Source organism: Mchenga conophoros, linkage group LG10 (genome assembly GCF_057382185.1).
Source record: "Mchenga conophoros isolate Kocher_MC1m ecotype Shallow Benthic linkage group LG10, M_conophoros_male_GT1.1, whole genome shotgun sequence".
Classification (NCBI taxonomy): domain Eukaryota; kingdom Metazoa; phylum Chordata; class Actinopteri; order Cichliformes; family Cichlidae; genus Mchenga; species Mchenga conophoros.
In genome coordinates, this window is record NC_140535.1 from 3,457,611 (window position 1) to 3,473,902 (window position 16,292).

At 40.5% G+C, this 16,292-nt stretch overlaps 1 protein-coding gene across 2 annotated transcripts; it reads right to left on the reverse strand.

The window, feature by feature from the left end:
- Positions 1–4,279: 4,279 nt before the first annotated feature.
- On the reverse strand, positions 4,280–13,571 carry tmprss2 (transmembrane serine protease 2). Of its 2 annotated transcripts, XM_085288208.1 has the most exons (15): positions 13,501–13,571; positions 12,711–12,876; positions 12,341–12,400; positions 12,010–12,160; positions 10,395–10,487; positions 10,150–10,266; positions 9,935–10,064; positions 9,283–9,399; positions 9,152–9,192; positions 8,708–8,876; positions 7,891–8,054; positions 7,695–7,790; positions 5,892–6,034; positions 5,654–5,806; positions 4,280–5,319 (listed from the first exon to the last, which is right to left on the reverse strand). In XM_085288208.1, exons 2-15 carry the CDS (start codon positions 12,777–12,779, stop codon positions 5,311–5,313), a joined length of 1,512 nt encoding a protein of 503 aa, XP_085144334.1. In that variant the 5' UTR covers positions 12,780–12,876; positions 13,501–13,571; the 3' UTR covers positions 4,280–5,310. The 2 variants fall into 2 exon arrangements, with proteins under 2 accessions (XP_085144334.1, XP_085144335.1); XM_085288209.1 differs by lacking the exon at positions 13,501–13,571 and having other exon boundaries at positions 12,645–12,866.
- Between the last annotated feature and the right edge of the window lie 2,721 nt (positions 13,572–16,292).

Below are 16,292 nucleotides of genomic sequence, written 5' to 3' on the forward strand. Positions count from 1 at the left end.
GGTTTGTAGAGTACGCTTGGGGAGTGTGATCGTGTGTACAGCGTCTCTTTATGTCTGTCTCCACGTTGGTTGAGTGTGGAGTAAGTGCATATGAGAGCATGAGGGTGGGAATGGATGTTTGTATATGTGTGTGCCTGTATGTCTGTGTCTATATGTCAGGTTGGGTGTCAGGCACCACCTCTCTGGGGACATCTCAGGCCCTCCAAGGTTTGGAGGCCTATCTCCACCTACCACCACTTCCCCTGCCAGTGGCGGACTCCCTCAGACATCGGTGCGTTGGTGGTTCTTTGTGTCCGGGGATGGGCGTCCAGGTACACACCGGCTCACTCCTTGGCGGCCGCTTATCAGGGCCTGGAGCCTGGGGCTCGCTTGGGCCACTTCGGAGGTGGGGTGCCCCCGGCCTCTTGGCCGGGGGCTCGGTCACTCAGGCACAGCTGGCTGCCGGCGGAGCTCACGGGCGCGTCACTGCAACCCCCCCTGGCTTCTGCACCGCGGCTGCTGAGTGAGCCCTCATCTGGGACTCTCCTCAGCTCTTTCTGGGACAGTGGCGCGGCTGCCCCTCTGTTGGTCTTCCTTGGTCTCTTGTGTTCTGGGGGCCTCTGGATGTCTGGAGTTTTGATCTCCTCCATACCTGCTTCATGTCCTGGAGGACGGGGCTGTGCCCCCCCCACACCCTCTAGCAGATTATTACATGAAGGAACCTTTAAAAAAAAAAAAAAAAAAACAAGCGCGTCCATGCTCACAGGTGTACACACGGGTGATCACACCCACAAACTACACCCTTTTTGGCTCCTACCTCAAAGCACACTGTGTTCTGTTGATGTTATGTGCTGCACAATAATGTTTAATATTTAGTATTTACTGTCATATTCCCATATATCATTGTGACGTTGTTTATTCTATTACTCTTGTTCTCTTCTGCTTGTTTTCTTTTTTCTTTCTCAGCAGGTGATCCAGGTGATCGATATATGCATTTTTTATTTCTTTTTTTTTTTCTTCTGCTCGTTCTGTTGGTTTTTGTCTTTTGCCCTTCTCCCCCGTCCCTCTTCTCAGCTGTTTCTCTTTCCCTCTTTCTTTCTCCCCTTCTTTTCCCCAGTCAAGTCTGTCCCGTATTCAGTAAGTGAAAATAAAATAAACAATAAAAGGTGAATCAAATGGATCATTACGGCAAGGCTGGGATGGTCAATTTGGTAAAGTAAATCCGTTGGGCATCTTTGTTTGCCTTTAGACAATAATTCTGATGGCAAAAGAGCCAAACGGGACAGGCAGAAAAAAAAAAAAAAAAAAAAGACATCATCTGGATGTGTTGCTCTAAAACCTGTATACAGTGTGGCAAAAAAGTATTTAGTCAGCCATCGATTGTGCAAGTTCCCCCACTTAAAATGATGACAGAGGTCAGTAATTTGCACCAGAGGTACACTTCAACTGTGAGAGACAGAATGTGAAAAAAAAATCCATGAATCCACATGGTAGGATTTGTAAAGAATTTATTCGTAAATCAGGGTGGAAAATAAGTATTTGGTCAATAACAAAAATACAACTCAATACTTTGTAACATAACCTTTGTTGGCAATAACAGAGGTCAAACGTTTACTATAGGTCTTTACCAGGTTTGCACACACAGTAGCTGGTATTTTGGCCCATTCCTCCATGCAGATCTTCTCGAGAGCAGTGATGTTTTGGGGCTGTCGCCGAGCAACACGGACTTTCAACTCCCGCCACAGATTTTCTATGGGGTTGAGGTCTGGAGACTGGCTAGGCCACTCCAGGACTTTCAAATGCTTCTTACGGAGCCACTCCTTTGTTGCCCGGGCGGTGTGTTTTGGATCATTGTCATGTTGGAAGACCCAGCCTCGTTTCATCTTCAAAGTTCTCACTGATGGAAGGAGGTTTTGGCTCAAAATCTCACGATACATGGCCCCATTCATTCTGTCCTAAACACGGATCAGTCGTCCTGTCCCCTTGGCAGAAAAACAGCCCCATAGCATGATGTTTCCACCCCCATGCTTCACAGTAGGTATGGTGTTCTTGGGATGCAACTCAGTATTCTTCTTCCTCCAAACACGACGAGTTGAGTTTATACCAAAAAGTTCTACTTTGGTTTCATCTGACCACATGACATTCTCCCAATCCTCTGCTGTATCATCCATGTGCTCTCTGGCAAACTTCAGACGGGCCTGGACATGCACTGGCTTCAGCAGCGGAACACGTCTGGCACTGCGGGATTTGATTCCCTGCCGTTGTAGTGTGTTACTGATGGTGACCTTTGTTACTTTGGTCCCAGCTCTCTGCAGGTCATTCACCAGGTCCCCCCGTGTGCTTCTGGGATCTTTGCTCACCGTTCTCATGATCATTTTGACCCCACGGGATGAGATCTTGTGTGGAGCCCCAGATCGAGGGAGATTATCAGTGGTCTTGTATGTCTTCCATTTTCTGATGATTGCTCCCACAGTTGATTTTTTCACACCAAGCTGCTTGCCTATTGTAGATTCACTCTTCCCAGTCTGGTGCAGGTCTACAATGCTTTTCCTGGTGTCCTTCGAAAGCTCTTTGGTCTTGGCCATGGCGGAGTTTGGAGTCTGACTGTTTGAGGCTGTGGACAGGTGTCTTTTATACAGATGATGAGTTCAAACAGGTGCCATTCATACAGGTAACGAGTGGGGGACAGAAAAGCTTCTTACAGAAGACGTTACAGGTCTGTGAGAGCCAGAGATTTTCCTTGTTTGAGGTGACCAAATAATTATTTTCCACCCTGATTTACGAATAAATTCTTTACAAATCCTACCATGTGGATTCATGGATTTTTTTTTCACATTCTGTCTCTCACAGTTGAAGTGTACCTCTGGTGCAAATTACTGACCTCTGTCATCATTTTAAGTGGGGGAACTTGCACAATCGGTGGCTGACTAAATACTTTTTTGCCCCACTGTATATGTTTCAGCACTGATGGTGACTTTCCAGATGTGCAAGCTGCTAGTTCAATAGGTAATTCTGCCCCCCATACCATCAGTAAGCATTTTGAGTCCTGATAACAAGATGCAGATGACAAGTATCTCTTCAGTTCCACTTTGCTTCAGCCCAGGTGAGGACCTGGTGTCTCTGGATCACATGACTCCTTTGCATGCTAGAGACCTGCATTAGTGGATGGCATGGTGAATTGATTCAGGCTTCAGGAATCACGTCTTTAATGCACTGCCACCTGAGGGCCCAAAGATCATGGAAACTTTGTCCCAAATCCCTAAAATCTTTTGCCAGGTTATGGGCTATGGTTATGTACAGTAGATAAAAAGATATTCAAAGTCTTTATTCTGAAATTTATTCACATTTTATAGACAGTTTTTTGCAGATTGGGGAACCTCTGCCTATCTTTATAAGCGTGAGAAACCCTGCCTCTCTGAGATGCTCTTTTTAAACCCGATCATGTTACTGAATTCAAATTTTATTTGTCACGTACACAGTCATACACAGTACGATATGTAGTGAAATGCTTTGACAACTGCTCGTGACCAAACAAAAAAGGAAAAGGCTATGAATAAGATAGGAAATAAATATGAAAAATTAAAAAGGGTAAATTTAACTAGGAAGGAATAAAATATAAATTAAGGTTAAAAATGAAATAACTGTACAACACAAATTAGAATGAAGGGTAAATTTAACTGGGAAAGAATAAGATAAAATATATAAATTAAAGTTGAAAATAAAATAACTGTACAACAAAATACACAATTTAGAACTATATAAGAATGTATGAAGAAATATAAATAAATATATACACAATAACAGCAGCTGTACAAGTATTAACTGGAAATGAAGAATATAATGTCCAGTGTCCAGTAAAACGTGGCCAGTACCGCTCATTCTCTTCTTGCACCTGTCCCAACTTTTTCGAGACAAGTCTAAATACATCTGATACATTTTCTATGCTCTGTTGTGAATAAAATATGCATTTATGAACCATTGCATTCTGTATCATCGTTGCTATTTATTTATTGACATTTTAAATTGGCTCTGATTGAACTGGGGTCTGCGTAAACCAGTGATATACCAGTTGCATTTGGTAAAGTAATTCAAAAAACTAGTAGATCAGGCTAGTAAAAGTACTAGTCTTCCTAAAAGGTCGACAGCAAGTAATGTGTGCATTTAAGCAGCTCCTGCACATTTGCTAAGAGAAAAGAAGCAATTAAAGAATAAGTAAGAATTTGATCTGAAGGTTGGAAGTACATCAGAATGGAGCGAGAGCCTCATTCACTCTTTTATTCAAGTAGAAAGACACTAGTATTTATTTAAACTTTGCTAGTCTTAATGAAAACTGCTTTAAGCTATTATCCACAATAACATTCTAATACAGCATTTTTTTATTCTATGTATTTTAAGCACTTGTCTCACAGTAATGCACACATTATTATTGTGAAACCACTCTTTAGTATAGGACTTGGAAAAAAAACATTATGTAAATATCAAAGCTAAGACAGTGAAATGGAAAATAACAGCTAGTAGCTGAAAAAAATCCTGTCTTTAGACAAGTGCCTTAGAACATGTGACAGTAATATACCATAAAACATTAACTACCATTAGTTAACTGATTTGTCACTTATTACTGGGCAGAACTGAATTCCTGGCTGATTGTTCTGATAATATGTGGAAACAGACTCCAGTGTGAGCAAAGCTGTCATCCACAGCGCACACAGAACACTTAAAGTACAACTTATTTCAGAACATTTGACATTGGTCATATTTTATTTTGAAACAGTTATGAGATACAACACAACAGTGTGTGAATGTGTGTGTGAATGGGTGGATGACTGGATATGTAAAGCGCTTTGGGGTCCTTAGGGACTAGTAAAGCGCTATATAAATACAGGCCATTTACCATTTTTTACCATTTAACTCTAGTGGAATTTATTACATAACATTATGTGACACAGTCAAAATTTGATTTCCTGGCTTTGACCTTGCTGTTCCACTTCAAGGACATCATACTTGGTTGAGGTGGGAGCTAAAAGGCACATGTATGAATTCATTTCATTGTATCAGGCATGGCATAGCAAGCTTCATTAGCCAGGCAGAAGTAAGAAAAGCAAAGCTACATTTTTCTGTAGCACATCTATCGCACAATGTGAATTTACAAAAAAACAACTCTTTGCTGAAAATTAGTTTTATTGGACCAAATAATAGCTTTATTTTGTCCAAATGCAAGAAATTCAGTGCATGCTATAAACAAGAATATAAAAATGCTGATCCATTATTTTGTTGGTTGATTTTTGTTTTGCAAGTAACTCAAGTAGTTCCTTTCAAAAATTCACCGACGTCTCAGTTATTCTATGGAGGTAAAGAAAAAAAAGTATGATTAGATTTAGGGGGAAGAGCAGATTCTCTTTTGTTCTCTTAGATGATTATTAATCACCAAATTATGTATCAGAGAACATCATTTCACACAACATGAAAAACAGTCAAACATTCAATGTCATGTACAAAGTGAACAGAAGAGCACGCACAAATAAAGCACTGCTATGACTTTCTAGCTAAACTTACAAATATAAATGTATATTTGATGTGGCAGAGAAAATACAGGATAAACATTTGACACCACTGATTAATCAACAGATAATTTCACAGGACTTTATTCTCTATTCTCCTCCCATTGCATACGTACCTGTATGTTTTCGTATATCCAGTCAATAAAGAATGGTACATTGGCATAGACTCCTGGCTTGTTCTTCAAAGCACATCCATAACCATAGCTCGTAGCTCCTGCCAGCCACCATCGATCTCCTTCTTTCACGACCAGGGGACCTCCACTGTCACCCTGCAGCACACAGAACCACAGACATATCTCAGGTTGTACACGTATTGCTACATCTCAGAGTGTGTGACAGGAGGATCAGACTGACCTGACAGGAGTCAACTCCTCCCTCCAGGCTACCTGCACAGAACATGGCCTTGGTGACTTCACCATTTAATACTTCAGGTGCATTACAAGTGGCCCTGCTGTAAATGGTCACCTTGGCTTGATTCATTATTTTGGGGGTTGGCCCTGGAAAAAGGATTATTCACACTGTTAACTCAGACAAACATGAAAGGCAGTGCTTGCTAAGTCCCATCTGAAATAATCGACAATGAAAAATGAAAAGGAGCGTTACAGGTTTCTCACTCAACGTAGTTTATATTAGACAGTGCTGTGAAAAAAGTATTCAACCCCTAAATTTGTCTTGTGTTCTTGTGTTTGTGTCAACGTGGACACAAACTACATTGACAGCTGCTGGAATAGACCCACTCAGGTCTGAATACTTTTTTTTCATTCTGAGAAGCCTGAAGCTGGCTCAAAGGTCCTGTCACTAGCAAGGTAATCCCAAATCCAAGGCCATAAACACACTGTATATTGTTAATAACAAGTAACAAAAATCCAAAACAGCGGTAGTAGTTTTTACTCTTCTGCTCTGGGTCACACACTGAACTTTGTATTTCTTTTCATTCTCAGTTGGAAAGAGTCTGTTCTGCTCACTGGCTTTATTTAATATCCATTTATGTTCCTATTAACTGAGGATATCACAGTCACTAGTTTAAGAGTCATTAAAAAGTGGACAGGACATGCATAACTGTTTTACTTTTTCATGGAAAAAGTGTAGTGGTAGCTATTAGTGAAGATACAATAATAAACTGGTGGTGGTTGCATTTATTGTAAAGAAGAAAAAAAAGGTGACAGTAAACATCAGATCAGTTTTGATGTCCTAATACTGACTCCATATTTCTGGTATTGCTAAAAACAGCTTGAATAAATTTAACTGAAGTTAATGAAACAGATGTTAATCAATCAATGAAATTCATTCACATATTGTAATAGTCTAAACAGTGTCTGCCTTTTTTGAAAATGCTGGTCAGTGTTACATGATTAAGAACTTACAATTAGAGATGCATCGAACAATTGGCCAGGACTGGAATCAACTAATTTCCAGTGACTTGGGTCATTTGAGCCAGCCTATTGGAATTAATGGTGTTTTGTGGTTTCTTTGTGTGTAGTATTTTGGTTTTCCTTTTCGGCTGCTATGTTTAGTTTCCATGTTGCTTTGTCGAGATGTCTCGTCTCCACTTCCTGTGTGTCATTCCATGTCTCCCCAGCCGTCATGTCTCTCTTACTTGTGCTCTCTCGTCCCCTCTCTCGTGTTCCCTCGCTCCCTCTCTCATCTGCCTTGCCTCCTGTCATGTTGACGCATGCTCACGTGTCAGTCTATGTCTCAGTGTTTCCTGTTTTACTTTGCTAGTCTCACGGTCCATGTTTTGTGTGTTTAGTTTTGCTTCCCCTGTGACGTCACTTTGTATCAGCTGTGTTCCCCATGTGTTTCCACTTTCCTCATTGCCGTTCCGTGTATTTAAGTCCTCTGCTTGGTCTGGTCATAGCAGATGACCCCGCCCCTCCCTGAGCATGAGTCTGCTGGAGGTTTCTTCCTGTTAAAAGGGAGTCTTTCCCTCCCACTGTCACCAAAGTGCTTGCTTATGTGATTGTTCCATTGTTGCATTATTGTAGAGTATTTTCCTTACAATTTTAAACATTTGGTGCTATATAAATGGTGTAAATAAATAAATATAAATAAATAAATGGTATAAATAAATACCATTGAATTACATTTTGGGTGTTATGGTAAAGGCTGTTGCCAAAGGCTGAAGGTTTGACATATTCAGTTATGGTTTTGCCTCACCTGTTGACTGCAGTGCTCCCCATCCTGTGATCCATGCTTGACGATTAGCAGAAAGGTTCAGGTCAACATTGGGGAGACACACCGGCCGAACTTTATCTGAGGCATAAGCATGTATCACCTTAGAGTGCTGGATTTGCAATCACGTAATCACAGTATCATTGAAATTAACATGTGAAATTAACTTCCAAGTACTTACTGTTAAAAGTCAGAGGTGTATCAAGCTTTAGGAGAGCAATGTCATAATTATTCGTTCTTGTGTCAAAATCTTTATGTTTGATGATTTTCTGAACTCTGCTGTTAAACATGTTTTCCAAGTTCACGTCCCCATAGTATACCCTCCACAATGAAGGAGAAGAGGAACTGCCAAGGAAAAGACAAGGTGAAATGGGCATGGTGGATTTATTAAATATTAGCCAAAACACTGTAGATAAAAGATGAACACGAGGTCACTATTGATCCATTATGAATCCTCCACTTGAGTGGAGGACTCGACAACTGATAGTTGGAGACTCGACATAAAAAGTAAAGGTGGCTCTCACTGAGAAATTGAGGACACTGTATGATACCGATTTGGCAGTTCCAGTCTTACACAGTTTTATCATCTAATTGAATGTATGGTGGTCAAAGCTGCATGGCCAAACCTTAGGCCTGCTTCAACTAAGATAGTTAATGTTAATGTCTTCTGTGGGATAAACACAGTAAGTGAACCTGTTGTCGAAAAAGAGACAAACCTACTGAACTTGCAAACACGTCGCGTGCTTCACTGCTATCAGTGACACAGTTACCTTTCTACCAACATGTGAATAAATATATTGCAATAAAGTAATATTCCCATATATCCTGTGTACTTTGTCTTTGAAGGCACACCTAAGTCATTAAGCTGTAAATATGACACACACACAGGTAGTTCTTTGAATCAGGATTACTTCCGTCAGAGGGATTATGTTTTTGCTATTGTTCAACAGCACAATGACATGTTCGGGTGAAAGAAAGCAGAGAATAGAAGCTCTCACTATTTAAAGCAGTGTGCAGCAGACAGGATCCAGTATCGGCTGATAACGGAGCCTCCGCAGCTGTGTCGACCTGAAACCTGGAGGCTGACCTGCCATGGCCAGGCTCCATTTACAGCCTCTGTGCCACCAACAATACGACTGCTCGGAGCTGCTGAACTCTTGCCACATTCTGAGGACCGAGGAGCTCAATGTTACTTTCGCTGACTTTCAAGCTTTTAAACCAATTCAGACACTGTAGCACCAGACAAATGGACAGACTAAATGATTACATTGATGTATGATCAATCATGCAAGTAAGGAAATCCCCAAAACTTGATTCTGTCCATCACTCATCCAAGTGAGGAAACGCTTCTTCACTGAAACACGACGTCCAGATAAATAGAATCAAGTTTTGGGGATTTACATTATTATTTCACGTATGTCACAGAGAACACAGTAGCTTACCAGTACACTGAAGTGTGACAGCTTTGGAGAAGCACAGTAAGCTGAAAGTGAAAGGATGAAAAAAACGGCACATTTTATAAATGCTGTGGTGTGTATGAAGTGAGCACTCAGTGATATGTGGTTGTGTATACCTGTGAGTGAGCTGTGACTGTATTAGTGAGCCACTATTACTTCCAGACTCCAGCCTCATATATCCATTGGAGGCCAAAGAACCTGCACTGGTTTGGCTGTAGGCAAAATAATCATCTCTGTGGGACAAAGAGGCACGTGTGACAGGGAGATGAGACCAGCAGACTGTACTCACACATACATGCATGTCACGCAAGGACATTCCCTCTGAGTTAGAACTTTGAAAAATATGTACTAATCAATACTGCACATTTGTCATTTCAGAAGAATATTAGTTGTTGTCTCAGTGGGTGGAAAAACTAAGTACATCCATTGTTTCCACAGGTAAGCAGTAGGTCTGTGCAGCTAAAAAAACAAACACTTTATCACCCACGTATCATACAGGCCACCAGGTGTAAAATTACAAGATGATTCTTATCATTTTTGTCAAAGGGCTGAGGAGTTACAGTAATGTGACGCACACATTATTATATCAAACGAATATCTATTATATCTAATCCAAGAAAATATTTTTGTATGTAATTTTAAAAAAATGCTTTAGTTTGGAAATTATTCAAGGTCCAGTAGCAATGCAAATCATGAGTCGTGTAATATGAGTGAGCTTTTTACACCACACATTGCAAAAGTGTGTCAGTGGGAAAGGACAATGAGCACCTGCTGTAACCAATCTGTCTGCACACAGTTCGTCCATAGTTATCATCCCAGTTGTCAGCACACACGGGCATCCAGGTCTGGCTGCTTGATGAATAACTCTCCAGCATGGAGTTGGCCCCTTGGAGGCGAACTGTGAAACATCAAGTCTATTAAAAAATAGATTCGTACACTAAATAACTGTGTGGAAGACTGAGACACTGATTTGAATGCCTTACAGCACTGAGATTCATCCTCTCCATCTGGACAGTCAATGGTTCCATCACACCACCAGGTATGGCTCAGACACATCCCACCTTTTCCACACGACTTCCCCAGTAGACACTGGTAGTATACTGTGAGCACATGCATTTACTACTGTGAATCTCATATATATACAAGAGCATGCAGAATCATGCCATATTACAATACTTAAATTATAAAAATAATTTTATGCAGCTGCACAGTCTCCAGATCAACTCACGGAAGTACCACAGCAAGAGTCCGAGCACTGCCAGGATAACAGTCACACACAGAAATGCACTCAGGATGTACTTCCAGTGACATTTCTTTCTTCCTGAAGGCCAAGATTTAAAAAAAAAAAAAAAAGACAATCCTGTATCAATTTGTAAAAATTCATGGAAAAACTGTTGATTTGGGAGACAGACACTATTTCTACTTTTAAGATTAGGCTTCAAACTTTCCTTTTTGCTAAAGCATATAGTTAGTGCTGGACCAGGTGACCCTGAATCCTCCCTTAGTTATGCTGCAATAGGCGTAGGGTGCTGGGGGATTCCCATGATGCATTGAATATTTCTTCTTCCGTCACCTTTCTCACTCACTATGTGTTAACAGACCTCTCTGCACTGAATAATACTTGATATTAATCTCTGTCGTTCTTCCACAGCATGTCTTTTATCCTGTCTTCCTTCTCTCTCCCCAACTGGTCGCAGCAGATGGCCCCGCCCCTCCCTGAGCCTGGTTCTGCTGGAGGTTTCTTCCTGTTAAAAGGGAGTTTTTCCTTCCCACTGTCGCCAAAGTGCTTGCTCATAGGAGGTCATATAATTGTTGGTTTTTCTCTGTATGTGTTATTGTAGGGTCGACCTTACAATATAAAGCACCTTGAGGTGACTGTTGTTGTGATTTGGAGCTGTATAAATGTATAACTATCCCAATCATTAATGCGCAGTCACAAACAAGACACAACTACACTGAGTTTGCCCATGTTTTAGAAATCTAAACAGCCACTGTGACGACAGATGAATATTGTGATATTGTAGTAATGTAAACCATAAAACAGTTAACAAGAAGCAATAAACTCTACCAAAGAAGAGTCATAAACACAGCTAACTTACTTTGAGGCTCATATAAACATTGTAAACCAAAATTCTTGAAGTAAATAAACACATCATTTACTTTTTCTTTTCTTTTGCTTTTAACATCTTCTAACTTTAATATTTAGAGTTTCTTTTTATTGAGCTTATGAAACTAAAACATTTCAATTAATATGAAGAGTTTCTGCATTGCACTATATAAATAAACTTTATGCAAAAGTATAACTCCACTCTGTGTTTTATTGTTTTGTTTTGTATATCTTTCATAGTTTGCAACTCTCTATGAATGCAGTCATATTCAGAAAGGTGTATCTGGATAGTTCAGTGTCTACGTTTTGAATTTGTGAGTATCTAGTGGTTAAGAGGAAGTTACAGTTACCTATTTTATGCTGCATATTAAAATTTGCACAGTATTTAACTTGTGGAAACACCGTAAAACTCTTCAAGTTTATCGACTTTAAAAATCAGTTAATCAATAAATTCATCAGTTGGTGTAACAGTCACCACGGCTTTCTGCCTGCCAACTTTTAGACAACAACAGTTTAAAACTATTTTAGCCACGTTGTCTTGTGTCTCTAGAAAAGACTCGATTGAAACTGTATTCATTTAATCAAGGAAACAATTTTAATTATTTAGGTTAAATTAGTATGTGTGGATTTAAAATGTGGAACAAAAATAAGTTAATGATTCTGTGAATGTGCAATACATATTTCCAGATGGATATTTGCCAAGTGACAACCTTGGTCAAATCAAATATTCCAGTACCTTTTGTTTGCCTTGGATTAGCTGGTATTCCGGGTGTTGAAATATAATACTGGTTGATGGAGGAATGGCTGGGGATCTGCTGTGTTACAGAATATGGAGGACTATATTCTTCATGTTTAAACACTTGGTTGTCATACATGGGACCGCTCACCTGGAGATGTACAGACAAAAAAAAGATGAATTTATTTGCTCTACCTGTCACTGAGGTAATCATTTCATCAGCATCGGTTTGTTAGATTCAGTTATAAAGTTGAGATATCAGATCGAGCCTGTTTGTATATGTATGTTTAGTCAAATAACAACCTGAGAATAACACTTGAGGTGACCATACCTGATTATTATTCATAGTGAAACTGATTTTACTGCCCGAAGAAGAAGAACTCTGTGAAACCTGAAAAGTGATGTGTAAAATTTAAACACATTTAAATACTAGTTGTTAGGTGCAACATTCACACATCTTTGCAGATTTGTATTTTTTCATTAAACTGAACAGCTTGGCCCCACAATAAGAAGCTAAAAAATAACACACACATATTAAAATGAAACAGAAATACTCGTTTACACTTTTCTGTTATTCACAAATAAGATTTAAACTGAAGAGAGAACATTTTTGAATAAATATTTGCTCATCTTACTTTGGTATGAAGGTATCATGTGATCCAGGACAGCTAAATTACTTAGAATTATTTACTAGTTGTCACCTCGAAAGTTTCCTTCGGTTCTCTGACTCTGTTACCGCACTCGTTTGTTTCTCTCTCTCCCCGTCTCATTTTCTTTCTCGCCTCGAATGTAATCAACAGCCAGAGTCACGCCCTTTCCCACTGTGTGCGCACCCAGCATGTGGTGCTCAAGTGGATTTACACACAACTGGATAAAAAAATGACAGGTGCAAAGAATATGGGCATATCTCAGTATCTTAATTCACATGTACATATTCCAGTTCGTGTACGTGTAATCAGATTTGTGTGTGCGTAGAGAAATCAGTATGTCTGTGTGTTCATGTCTGTTCTGTGAGTATGAATGGTTCAAAAGTATTAAAGCGCAAATCTCTATAAAAAACAACAACAACACACAACATCACAAGTTACAATCATGCAGTTTTACTTTTTCTCTCTTTTTTTTTAACATGTAACTTTTGCTACGCACACACAAATCTCCACACAGACTGAAATACACACGTTCGGATTGAGACAAATACAAACAATGCTTTTGATACAATACCAGCCCCATTACAAAGCACCATACTTCAGTACAGATGAAAGACAGTGTTCTATATATATTTCCGAGAGGTTTGCAGATTGGTGTAACAATCCTGTGCATCTCATACAAGCTTAGGTTCTTTTGCATAAGGCACGTGTTTTGGTAATCAAAGCTCCATCTCTTACCAGTCTTCACAGCTTTACTCTGGGGCCTAATAAGATTCTACTATATTCTGCTAACCATAACATGAAGATTAAAAATAGGGTGAAAAGGTGTAATATATGCACTTACATTAAGTGTAAATCTCGGTCCTGTCAAAGCAAAGAGTTCCCTGAGTTTAATTTGTGACGTCTAAATAAGTGGACTTTAAAAAAGAATGGACAAAGGACTTTCAGACCCTGTTAAAATTTAACTCTGTATGAATGTGCCAACTGTTAGGAAATGCAAAATAGAGAAAGAAAGATGACGGTCATGAAGGACAGGGTGGAGGTACATAATGTCTAAATGACACACTCACAACCTTAAACTGACTTTGAAAGGGTGTGAGGATAATGAGGGATCATCGAGTTCAAGCTAATTAGAGGAAACAAAACATCCTGCATAAAGCTAACCACTCATTGCACCCTCCTTCCCCCGGTTTTGATGAAACTTACCTTTACTGAGCAGCATATCCTGACTAGGTGTTCACCCACAGGGGAAAAACATGATACATTTCCTGCAACACTACACTTAAACCGCACCCCACAAACATGAGTCCACTAAACTCTATGGGCGAATTCTGTCTATTTAAAGACATGGATTACCTTGTGAATATTTACAAATGCTTTAGCCATCAAAAATGGTATCTGTCTAGCATCTTTTTTGTTTTACATTCTTGTCTTAATATAAATAATATAGTTTAATTCATGTTTTATCATTACAGACAAATGTTTGTTTCCCTTCAGGCAGAGAATATTTAAGAGAGGGGAAAAGTGCAGTTCTTATAATCAGAGGCAAACTGATCCTTTAAACCACTTAGACCCCCGCGGAGTCATCATTTTCCGTTTCTACCTTTAAAAGCCGGAGAGCAGTCAGTCAAATGCTGGAGTCATTCATATGTATATTAGGTCGTTACCTAGGAATTCTGGAGGGAGGGGAGTGGGGGTGAGTGATTGAGGGGGTGGGGGAGTGGAGTGTTTCAGTTTGCCATCTTAGGGAGAAATCAACACATGTCCTTTGTATGTCCTTTGTTGCTGACATTTATTGATGAAAACAGTACAAAAAACCAACCATTTGTACACATATTTACAAATAATGATAAAAAGTGAGTGAGTACATTTCAACATTTTCAGCAATCACTCACAATCCTGGCACTGCCACGGTATCTGTCGTCTGCATTTACCACATGTGTACCTGTAGCAGTGAACACATCGCACAGTGGCCTGATTTTTTTTGCATCTGTGTTTGACCTGACACGTGGCCCTTTTTCCAGGGCTCGGTGTGGAGGGTTGTGTCCGAAGCAACTGATCTTTTCTTGCCTTCTTCGCAGCTACATGAGAGCGAGCCAACTCCCTTGCAAGCGCCACCAAGAAGTCCACCCGTCTTTCCTTCGTCCCGGTGCATGCTTGATACAGCACATGTGCATTCAGTGCTGCCATGTCAATCATGTTATAAAACACGGCGACTGGCCAGCGCCGTGTTCCTTTGCGGACAGTGTACTCCCGAACCATCTGGTCCATCACATCCACGCCACACTTTGTTTTGTTGTAAAGGGTGACAGTGTTTGGCTTCCTTTTGGTAGTGTTATCAGTCTGAACCACGCTGTGCATGCTGCTAAGAATATAGACTGTCTTCTTCCGTTTGGCCGCATACGCCGTCAGCGTGGCAGCAGAGGTTGAAAACACCTAAGAAATAAGATAAATTGTTATTTCCATAGCCCTTTTACACACAATGAAACACATAAACATAGAACCACAAAAGACCTGCAACATACCTGAGTGGTGAATTCATTGCGATCTGTCTGTCTAGTGGATTGAGGAATTTCCCTGCGAATCTTGTTGACTGTGCCGAGGATGGTGGTTTTCCGTCCAAGAAGTTTTTGCGCAAGTGAAAGCGATGTGAAGAAATTGTCCGTGGTAACATTTCTGCCCTTGTCTAGGAATGGTTCCATCAGCCTCATCACTACATTTTCAGAAAGTCTCTCCCCAGTGGGACGATTGGGGTCCTTGCCAAGATATGGGAAGACATTGCAAATGTACTTGGATTTTAGGTCGCAGGCCACCCAAAACTTGATCCCAAACTTGTCCGGTTTACTTGCAATATACTGCAGGAAACAGCACCGAGTCTTTGATGGGAAAAGCTGTTCATCAACGGTGATATGTAGACCAGGGTTGTAGCACGTGATGCAGTTGGTGACAAATGATCCCCACACACTGGAAATTGCAGCGAACTTATCAGTCTTTGCTCGATCACTGCGGGTGGACTTGTCATCAAAGCGTAGGTGTTGCATGATGTCTTGGAAGCGGTTTCGTGCCATAGTTCCAATTATCTGTGGGTTTCCCAGGTTTGCTGACCAGCAGTCATTTACCGATGGAACCCTGTAAACCCCCCGCAAGATGACAATTGCAATAAATGCCATTAGTTCAGGGAGGTCCATGAACCAATGAACATGCTCCGTTTGCTGTGCATGTTGAATAGTCCATTCTTGAATGCTATGAAGCATGTCAAGAGTGATGAAACACAGGAAGCTCTGAAGGCGACTCGAGATACTTCTCCTGGCCTTAGCCGTTGGCTCTCCATCTGCAGCGTACGGTTCTATTGGGGTGAAAGGGAGACGGGTCCCCACATGTTCTTCACTCCACACTGTGCCATCTTTCGCTGTCTCAGTCCCCAAACAAGCTCTCTTTTTCGGTGGAGAAGCAGTCTCCTCATCTGCAGTGTGAACAAATTCAAATTGTGAGCAATGGGAAGGTCAAACAAACTTACTAACTACATCCACTTACTTGTTTCATGTTATTTCCTTTTTCATTTCAAACAAGTAAGTGGATGTAGTTAATTGCAATTGTCATCTTGCGGGGGGTTTACAGGGTTCCATCGGTAAATGA

What these genes read in the sequence shown, in the direction of transcription:
- tmprss2 (XM_085288208.1), bottom strand. Translation starts at nt 12,779, where the DNA reads ATGAGACGGGGAGAGAGAGAAACAAACGAGTGCGGTAACAGAGTCAGA. An exon ending in TCACTATGAATAATAATCAG is followed by an intron (nt 12,161 to 12,340) that starts GTATGGTCACCT and finishes GTACATCTCCAG; the next exon opens with GTGAGCGGTCCCATGTATGA. An exon ending in TGTCACACTTCAGTGTACTG is followed by an intron (nt 8,877 to 9,151) that starts GTAAGCTACTGT and finishes CTCGGTCCTCAG; the next exon opens with AATGTGGCAAGAGTTCAGCA.